The following is a 10,518-nucleotide window of genomic DNA, read 5'->3' on the forward strand; positions in this document are numbered from 1 at the left end:
GAGGCTATTGTGTTGTTGGTCTTGCCAGCGAACATGTTCTTGAAATTCTGGTTGCCATCGCCGCCACGCAGACGGGCCGGGGGACAAGGTGCAGGGTGGACTCCTTCTGAACATTGTAATCGGCAAGCGTGCGCCTGTCATCGAGCTGCTTGCCGGCGAAGATGAGGCCCTGCTGGTCAGGCGGAATCCTCTCCTTGTGCTCAATCTTGCCCTTGACATTGATGATACTGTCAGAAGGCTCCACCTCAAGGGTGAGCAGGGTCATGCCGGTGAGGGTCTTCACAAAGATCTGCACCATCTGAAGCCAACAAACGATTTAGAAGAGATGCCCAAACATGTTGTATGTATGGATGTCATTCAGTTCAGAACCACACAGCATAGGATGTGAATCTAGGGGGTTTATTTTCCTCCTCTTCTTTCTCCCTCCTCTCTTTTTCTTCTTCTTCTTCCTCATTTTCTTCTTCCTCTTCTTTATTCATAGTTGAAAATTGTTTGGGGGGCTTTCGGAGGGCTCCATAGGTTGCATGGGGTAGGGGGGCTCCAGCCCCCGTGCACCCTCTGAATCCGCCCCTGCATAGCACTGCTTGATGGACTACCACGTACAGTTAATCAATCATAAATCTAGACTGTTTTAAATTATGAACTTAATGCAGTAAGGCGTGCAAGAAAGAAACCCTATCTTACGGATGAATGCTCGTAACACATAAAGATGGTAGAAAAGCAAATGTTCAGGTCTAATTTTCAAAACACACAAAACATTATATGTCTATTTCTCTGCACCTGTGTGTCTGTGTGTATGAGAGAGAGCGCACCATTGAATCTTTCCTCCAAAAGCATGGAAAGCACACGACATTCTAGAGGAAGGAAGTGAGCAATCTTCCCCCTAAAAACTTCCAGAGCAAAACCCATTGCCTAAGTATCCCTATTTCCCCTGGACCAAAACAAGTTCTAAGTATCGAATATATTTATACCAAAGAAATCTAAGTATATAACAGCACTGTCCATACAAAGAGATAAACTAACTGGATGAACTAAAGATGCAAGTCAAAGTAGCTCATTTGATCACGCAATTTCATAACTGAAGAGCATACTGACAAATCAGGCCCCTGACAAGTTCAGCAATATGAGCAAGAATAATCTGAAACATGCACCTCAGGCTGGAAATATCACAACACCGTATGTGTGTCAAAGGTACGGCGTGTGACACAGAAATCCAGATCTTGAGAACAACAAATTTCACTCGACTGGCAAAAAGTAAAAAACACAACATTTTCAAATTTCCCTTTATAAAGATCATCTTGGCCCAACTTTCCAGTAAATAAACTGTACAAATCATCTTGCACTACAGTTCCATGAGCACAATGTTCAAACTTCAAGATTTGAGTCAAAAATCCAGGATTTTAATTTTGAAGTACAGAAAAGGTGAGTTAAACACTGAAAATGAAAAACTAGTTATAGAATTTGTAAAGCAGTATTGCCACCACAAACAAACAAAAACATAACGTGTAAAACCAAATATCAGGTGAAGTACTACTTCAAAGAAAAACTAGCATCTGCTGATGAACTATTGAATATTATTATTCGATGGTACGTCATAAGCACCTTAATTATCCAAGATAGTACATAAGAAGAGAGCTAATTACCATCGCAGCAGCAGTGCTACAAGAGGCAAGCTAATAGGATCAATGAAACATGCAAGTAAATAAAGAATGTTTGATCATATATATTCGTAACTCAAAAGAGATGCTCACTAATCAGGCAAACAAGCTAATCCCAAATGTGTTTCATTCAGGGATATGGGCATGGTATGTTTTCCCAAGGGCAAGCCATGCAAGTATTTCATTTATAGAACAAATTAGTTTGAAGCATGTGAGATGATCAGGCAACAGTTCACCCTATCACATGATTGCCACCGCAATAAGGTGCTCAAGACCAATTGGTTCCATTAATCTGGAGAATGAAACACCTTACAGTTCTAAGTTTTCCTTAATTAAGAATTAGCATCAGCTATTTGACCTCAACAAAACTGTAGTCCAAGTTTTGAAACTAAAAGTGACATATACAGATTTTAACAAAACTAAACTTTGAAAACTAAAGCAGATGTACCACATATTAGAAAAAACATAGCCTTTTAAAACCAAAGAGCAGCGGAATCACAACTTGAGGAGCAACTAGGACATCTCAATACACTACTGCAAAGAATTGTTCCACATCACACCATGAACCTTAATACCTAGGATACTTGATACCAAGTCTCGTGGCAGCACTAGCTGTACAGGAGATAAGCTAAATGGATAAATTAAACATGAAATCAACGAAACAGATCTGATCATACATATTGTTGACCACATGTTTACTAATCAGGCATATGAGCGACCCTGATATATTTAGTTGAGCGGTATGAATAAAGTTAAACTGCAAGAATGATCAGGCAAAAGTTCACCTTGCTATCAAGCCTCTAACCAGCAGATCAGCAAGGCACATATCTAGATCCTAACTTCCTAAGACCAACTAGTTCCACTACAGTGGCAAAACCAGACAAAGGTTGCAACTGCTTGCTCATGAGAAACTGCATAAACCCAACTAATCAAACCCATGGATCTTTTTGAACCGTGGCACCTAAAGTACATTGTCACAAATAGAAATCCAGTGTTTTTCCGAGAACTGAACATTGAGTGGAAGTAAAACGAAGACTGAAACAGAGTGTCTGACCGCGGAGTACACTTACCTAGTGAGCTGGAGCTAGAAATCCTAAAGCACCGGTTGGAAATCGCCTCCCTCGATTAGGAATTAGCATGCCGTATTCAACAAACTTAAGAACAAACCCAGAAATTGAAAGCAAAGAGACTCGACAGAAACATCCAAGCAACAAATCTCTAACACAAGCATGGCCTCTCGCAAGAAACTGAAAAAAAAAACCCAACAAATTCCGGAGCATACTGCACCAACTAATCGAACCGGCAGGTCTTTTCCAAACCAGGGCACTCTCAGTTTCTTTGTTTACAAAAACGGAAATCTAACTTCCTCAGAAACGGATCTAGCGCCAACAGTGGCTTTGGTTGTCTTGGATGGTGTTTGGATCAACTACAGCTATGAAAATCAGCTTCAAAAACTATGCTACCTACTAGATTTTGATTCAATCGTGCCCTTTATGTGTACAAACACGCGCGTCGATCTTTAAATGAACGTCGATGTTAAAACCGCCAATTTCACGCACGTGAGGAAATGGGTGCATCTAGGCATGCACCCTGAGAATAGAAGGAACATGATTTTTGCCTTACAAGAGGCATGGCGTGATTTTGTTTACTTAGTTGCTACCGTTGTTGCTAAGAAAGCGCAAACCACTTATTGCCCGCTTTATCAAAGAGAAGGCACAAAAAGCGGGAATACGCTTTCACCGTGCTCGCACAAGCAGGCAAGCCATGGCGCTTCCCGTGTTGAATTCTGTTCCTCAACTTCTCCCGACACCAAGACGGACTCGACGGAGTCTTGCATAGCGCACGCCAGATTCCGAGTACACAGCTACGCGCCGCCTTCTATAAACGTGGACGCGTGCCGATCGACGGCCAAGCTAGCCCGCGCGCTCCTCCCGTTCCGAAGCACGAGTCGCACGAGACCACCATCGCAGCCATGTACGCGGGGAACGCCGCCGTGCCGGCACAGCTGGCAGCAGCAGCAGACCTGGAGAACGGCGGCGGCGCCGCCACCGTCGACGCGTGCCCGTGCCCGGCGGACCCGTGGCTCAGGGAGAAGCAGCCCTTCACGTGGCTGCGCGCGGCGCCCTACCTCGCCCTCATGCTCGCGGGCGCCGCGCTCTTCGCCGCCGGCGTGCAGGCGGTCTGCACCGTCCCGGACGTGGGGCAGCAGGGCCACCGCGTGACCACCAGGGAACTGGTCGGGACCGTGCTCTACTTCACCGGGGCGGTGCTGGCGGTCTGGGGCATCTGCCGGGCCGCCATCGCCTACGACGAGGGTTGCTGCGAGTGCAACCCGCGGCGGTTCGGGCTGGACGATTAGTTAGCTGCAGCGTACCGTGGGAGGCTGGGAGGTGGGAGCTGTGGAGGACGAAGCGTAGGAAGTGGAGATCACACCATAGTGCCACTCAGATCTAGGTTTTGTGAAAATCAAACGAGATATTGTACAGACATGTGTTCGTCGAAATAACATGAATCCAACTTCCTTTCCCGCCGGCCTTCCCACCTGTGGGCCTGTGGGTTGTGGGCACGCAGGCAGGCCGCAGGAAGCAGGGGTGAGATGGGCCAGCCCGAAGCTGACTTGTATTTCTTCAGCAATGAGTGGTGCTTGCTCTCCCCTCCAAGTTGCGTGCGTCAGGTTTGGGGATCTTCTATGCAGTGGCAGCCTCCAGGTTTTGTTTCTTCAGTGGCTTTGACGCCCTGCCAGAACCTGCGTGATAACCTCTCTCCCCTGTATGGGTACGTCCGTTCCGGCAACGGCAGGCTGGCGATCCTGTCCAATCGACGACATGTGGACCCTGCCACCGGCGGGCCGCCACGTGTCGGTGATAAATTAAGTCACCATGACCCGACTGCAGGGGAACAACGAACTCCGCTGTATCCTAGCTAGGTCCTTGCTACTGATCGCTGCGCGAAAGTTCCTTGTTGAGGCCCGCCCTTGTGCAGCAGGTAACGGAGCCTACTGAGAAGCGATTAGTTTTCTCAATTGTTTAAGAGAAAGATGAAGTTTCTTAATCGCACGCCGGAAGGGCTCCAAACGGAATTTGTCCCCGCGCGCTTCCCCCCTTGCCAGTTCGTACGAACTGCTACAAGGCGAACAAATTAGAGCCTATTTTGAAGAGCTCCGGCCGGCTCCGGTTTCTCCTGACAGAATACTATTTACTGGAGTCGGTTTTCTCTCCCGCCCTCAAACGGGCTCTTAACTAGATCATGCTTTGCCGAATAAACTAACGTGCTAAACTTAGGGCCCCTCCGATCCCCCACGTGATCTGTGGCTTAGATAAAATATCCATTATGGCTTATGAAAAGAATGCATTCTTCCCAAACGATGTTTCACAAAAATTTTTGTACCGGTATAGCTGGATCCCGCAAATCCCTGTCTAATCTCATGTGTTGTGGCGCCACTTGTACATTTTGTTATCACCTTTTGTCTAACCCGGGTGATTGTCAGCGGTCACTGTCATGTATCAACGGGGAAACAACAAAAGTCAGAAAGAATTCTAGAAGGGCTGGTAGTCATTGTCGATGGCCAAAGGGGAAACTAGAAAAGAAACTCGGAAGGTCAAAACGGAGCAATTGTAAGGAGTCATGCTTGGAATTCTTCTTGGAAATTGCACCATCTAGCATTCAGTTTTACTACAATTTTAATTTGGAAAATACTAGAAATATACATGATTCTGCTTCCAATATCAATCATCATGGATCAGTAGCTAAGTAGTCGTTTGACCGTTGGATTCATCGAGTTTTTTTATGAAAGACCGATTCATCGAGTCTTTTGACATACCCTTCATTATATTATTAACATCTCAAACACCAGTGCCCATTGTCTGTGTTTGCTAGGGCTTCTCTAATGACTTCTCTAACAAACTTTGGTCAAGTCCTACCAAATATGTAAAATAAAATGCCGTCAACCAAAAAGTCCACATGAAATCCTAACATGACTTACAATAGAGAGGATGAGCCAAAGAAGTGGCTTTCATGGGCTTCTCCTGCTACAGCTTCTTGTGGCGCTTCGAGAAAGCTATACACGCTCCTGCTCCTATTTAAGCGATCTCCCTTCTCGCCTCCCTCCACGGCAAAAACCAACAGTGACCCTCCGCCCCAAACCCCAGCTAGCCATTATCGCCGGTCAGGGTGCTCGGCGAAGCCTCCGGCTATGGCCGCCTACAACAACTCCAGCGAGGACGGCGCGGCCCGGGACGAGGAGGGTTACGGCGCGGCGTACCAGCACGAGTACTCCGGCGCGCCCACCGAGGTTCCGGACGAGGTCGGCGCGGCGTACGTCTCCCCCGGCACGCGCTCCGCGGCCCAGAACGACACCGTCGCGGTGTACTGCCTCGACTGTGACGACACGCCCGCCGCGGCGCCGGCGGCCAAGCGGCGCGCGGCCGCAGACCAGCCAGGCGCATCCTGCTACAGCTCTGCCGTGGCCGCCGGCGAGGCCCTCCCGCGCGCTTCTCAGGTGCGAGTGCAAACGCAATGCGTCCCGCCTGCTCTGTTCTTGCTCTCTGTTTTCTTGGTGCGATACGCCGAACACTACATTACTACGGTACTTGTTCTTTCACCATAAAAGCCAAGAAATGCTCGCAGGTTTTGGCACGCCCTGACAAGAAGACAACCGTCCCGGCCGCAGACGCCGGCCCAGGCAAGGTCGCCGGAGCGTTCACTGAGCGCCTGCGCCGCGGTCTGCCCGTCCTCGGCCTTTCTGTTGCTTCTCTGGCGGTGGCCGGCCTCGCCACCGGCGAACCTACCCCGGCGGCGGGCTTTGGGCTGTTCCTGATGCTGATCGTTGGCCTGTCCAGCGTCACCATCCGTGCGATCGGCGCCTAGGAGAGAGTATGCATGCTTGCTGTGGGATTGTAGTATACTAGTATACAAGTATATTTTTTTCCGCACATGTTCTCATTGCTTCGTATGGGTACGTATTACTAGTATCTTGGTGTCAGCAATAATAATATCTAAAATTGCTTTTCGTTTATCGACTGCAACAGTGTGAAATTTGCCGTTCGAGATGAGTGGAAGATCCACCAAAAAGCTGAGGATTTACTGAATTTTATATCTCGAGCTATTTAATTATTCTGTTCATTTTAATCGAACAAATAGAAAAGGAAAGATAAAAAAAATGGACGACTGAGAAAAATATCCATTGTGGCTTAGAAAAGAATGCATTCTTCCCAAACGATGTTTCGCAAGTCCCTGTCTAATCTCATGTGTTGTGGCGCCACTTGTACACGTTGTTATCACCTTTTGTCTAACCCGGGTGGTTGTCAGCGGTCACTGTCATGTATCAACGGCGAAATAACAAAAGTCAGAAAGAATTTTAAAAGGGCTGGTAGTCATTGTCGATGGCCAAAGAGGAAACTAAAAAGAAACTCGGAAGGTCAAAACGGAGCAATTGTGAGAAGTCATGCTTGGGCGGCGGACGGGCCGTTGTTGGCAGTGGAGATGGCCGTATCTTGGTTGGTCCCTTTCCCGGCGCCGCCCGGGAGTCCGATGAAGTGCACCAGCCGCCCACAGTCGTCGTCGGCCACACTAAGGCCATGATTGGATCCTCCTCGAGCGTGTTTGGTTGTCCGGCATTTATTTTAAGTTTGGTCACATCGAACATTTGATGCTAATTAAAAGTATTAAATATAGACTAATGATAAAATAAATTTTATAATCTCTAGGCTTATTCGCGAGACGAATCTATTAAACATAATTAGTTCATGATTATTCCATGTGATGCTACAGTAAACATGTGCTAATCATGCATTAATTAGGCTTAATAGATTCATCACGTGAATAAACCCTAGACTTATACAGTTAGTTTTATAATTAATTTATATTTAGTCTTTCTAATTGTATTAAAATATTCGATGTGACAGGATTTAAAATAAGCCTCAGTCAATCAAACAACCTCTTAGTTAGAAAAAAAGTTTTAATCATTCACCAGCTAAGACTTGGTAAAACTTACTAAAAGTGAGTAACATTTACTCCAACGGTAATAAATATAATAAATAAAGGGTAGCATGGTTATTTAGAAGAATTTAGTCTCTAAGTATCCAAACAACCCCAACTAAAGTTTAGTAACCTAAACTTTAGGCTGGCTATAGAAAATGCTCCAAACTTTAGCAAGTTGGAGAGGATCCAACAAGGTCTAGAGAGGATTCATAAACAGCTGCACTACGGCCCACGGGCCTACCTCTCCTGGGCCTTCTTACGGGTTCCGTGGCGGTGACTGGGCCTACGCTAGGAGGCCCGTGGGAAGATGCCTTAAGAATTGATCTTCTCCGCCCGTTGATCCGTTCATGATTAGATTGTGATCCCGTTGATGCGTGGTCTTAGAATTTGCTTTCCTTTCCACAAGAAAAAGAAAAGAATTTGCTTTGCTTTCGTGGAACATTGTCAGCGCGGTTGATCCGGAAACATGAATAAACTAGGGGACTTTTACATGATGTGACCTGTTGCTGACAGTCGCAGTCTCGATGATTGATCCTCTGCATCCTCAGCGTTGAAATGACACTTGATGGCCGACTCGGCATGTTTAAGTTTCATCTCCTTCACTGTCCGTTTCCCCTCTACGAGGTAGTGCTATCATTTTTCCCGTGGTTGCTTTTTTAAGATCTCATTTAACTGCTTGTTACTGCAACATATTTTCTCCAAAGTTTCTATTTAAATGTCATATTAAATTTATTTTAAATTAAATTTAGCTAATTTTGACCAAATCTATAGAAAGATATAGCAATAATTACACTACCCAACGTATACACTATCAACATATATTTGATTCGTAATATTGTTAATATTATTATTAAATTTTATAAATTTGATTAAAATTAGCTAAATTTGATTTAGAAGTACTGGCTGGCAATAAATATTAATCTGCTAGTCGTCGATGGAAAAAAGATCATTCTTCCAGCGGGCCTGCGTAGCTGGGATCCAACCAAATTCTTTCGTGATCTTTAAAAAAGTTGGACAAGAATGATGACGGTCACGGGAGAGCATTCCCATCTAAATTTTAAATTATATTCAAATAGTGTGGCAAATGATAGATTAAAGATCTCATTTTAAAAAAAATAAGACAAAACTCTACAATACTTAGAAAAACCGAACTAAAATCTAATAACGTACCTTTCTAAACTAGATCCCATACAACACACCCTAACCCAAGAGCCGATTGTGGCGTAGCCACAGATAATAACACCATATCCTAGTACAAGGACGAAAATGTGGCTTAACCGCGAATAATACAACCACGCTAAGTACAAGCTCCAAATTATAGCAGAAACTATAGCACCACACCGTGCATAAGTTCAAAATGTCTGTATTCTAGACAATGCCTCCAACGAGAACTTGATATCAAGACGCCAATATTGCTCGATCCGACAAACCGAATCTTGATTTTTATCTAGAGAAAGAGAATTCATGGTTAAGATAGTACGGAGGTTCTTCGACGATGCCTCCAGCGACAGGTGCGACTTCCGAGGACGCCACCGTCGCCAGCCTATGCATCAATTGGACGGAGATTTTCACCCAGAACTGTCGCCGCGTACAGCCATAGCCATGGCTGCCATCGAAGTTGAACGAGGAAGACCAAAGCCATGAGGAGCAACGGAACCGGAGGGGAAGCGATATCCATGGCCGATTCAGCCCCATACGGGCCCGCAAAGAAAGGCATCGATGTGCCGACTGCACGCGGCAGCCGCACAGCTGCGTGTGAGACCAGTTTCCACCACGCTGTGAGGCGTGGAGTTCGCGTGCGAGCCGCCGCCGCCAGCGCAGCCTCCGCCGAGACCGCACCGACACCTGCTGCAACCACCCGGTGGAGAAGATGATGGGGACGACGGCGGGAGCCCGTTGTACATGGAGGGGGTCCGCATGGGAGGACCTAGCCCCGCGCCAAATTGGTTGCCCCTGCCAGGGAACACTGGATCCAGCCGCAAAGAGGCTTGGAGAAGCTGCTCGCACCGCAGCCCAGCTGCATTGGCCTCCAGCGCGCCGCGGCCGCCGTCTTTCTCCAGCACCAGCCGGCAGGCCGCCCCCTCGCGTGGATCCGTGGGAACCCAGCCAGATGTAGAGCAGGGCGCCAAATCCGGCCATGGAGGCGTCGGATCTAGCAGCGAGCGCGTGACAGTACAGCAATGCTGCTGCTGTTGTTTTGTTACACTAACACGCTTCGATGATTGGCCACGGAAGCAGAATAAAATCAATAAGCTTTACGCGATGGCAACGGAGGCGCCCACGCTGCCCAGGAAAGCCGCCGCGCCGCCGCCGTCCAGGGCAAGGTCGAGCTGACGCCCTCCGCCGCCGGGGTCATCCCGGGCCACATCGTCGCGGCGAGCTCGCCTTCCCCACCGACCAAAGCCCCGGCCCGGAGCCGATCGACAACTCGCGCGCTGGGGTGCTTAATTCTTCCGTGCTTGCATTGCATTGCATTGCCCGTGAAGAGGGTGAGGATTATACCCTCAGGATCCTATCATTTAGAGGAACTGAAATCTATTAAATAAACTAGGGTATTTGATTTAAAATTTGATATCTCACCACTTTCCAACCACTTTCCAAAGTTTAGATATAAATCTATCCTAAATTCATATTATGTGAGATAAAAATTAATTCTTATACACCACCAAATTATATTTCTATTCCATAATTTATAGCATATTCTTTAGCTCACTTATTTATTGTAGAAATATAGCATATAAGTATCTTTCTTATATGGCTAACAATAATATACAAATATATTTTATATATGATTATATTAGCTCAATAGACATGTCTGAATTGTGATTATTAGAATAGAATTTAATTTCAAGGTTCCAAATGGGATGTTATAGTATTGGAT

General features: G+C 46.5%; 1 protein-coding gene across 1 annotated transcript; it reads left to right on the forward strand.

Moving 5' to 3' along the window:
• Positions 1-5,806: 5,806 nt before the first annotated feature.
• Positions 5,807-6,524, forward strand: LOC112896896. Its single transcript, XM_025965019.1, has 2 exons — positions 5,807-6,156; positions 6,285-6,524. Exons 1-2 carry the CDS (start codon positions 5,851-5,853, stop codon positions 6,522-6,524), a joined length of 546 nt encoding a protein of 181 aa, XP_025820804.1. The 5' UTR covers positions 5,807-5,850.
• The last annotated feature ends 3,994 nt before the right edge of the window (positions 6,525-10,518 follow it).

The sequence above is a fragment of the Panicum hallii genome, chromosome 6 (genome assembly GCF_002211085.1).
Source record: "Panicum hallii strain FIL2 chromosome 6, PHallii_v3.1, whole genome shotgun sequence".
In the NCBI taxonomy this organism is placed as follows: domain Eukaryota; kingdom Viridiplantae; phylum Streptophyta; class Magnoliopsida; order Poales; family Poaceae; genus Panicum; species Panicum hallii.

Bases quoted from the DNA above. Each gene is read 5' to 3' on its own strand.
- LOC112896896 (XM_025965019.1), top strand. From the start codon at position 5,851: ATGGCCGCCTACAACAACTCCAGCGAGGACGGCGCGGCCCGGGACGAG. The intron at 6,157-6,284 runs GTGCGAGTGCAA...AAATGCTCGCAG, and splicing joins CCCTCCCGCGCGCTTCTCAG to GTTTTGGCACGCCCTGACAA.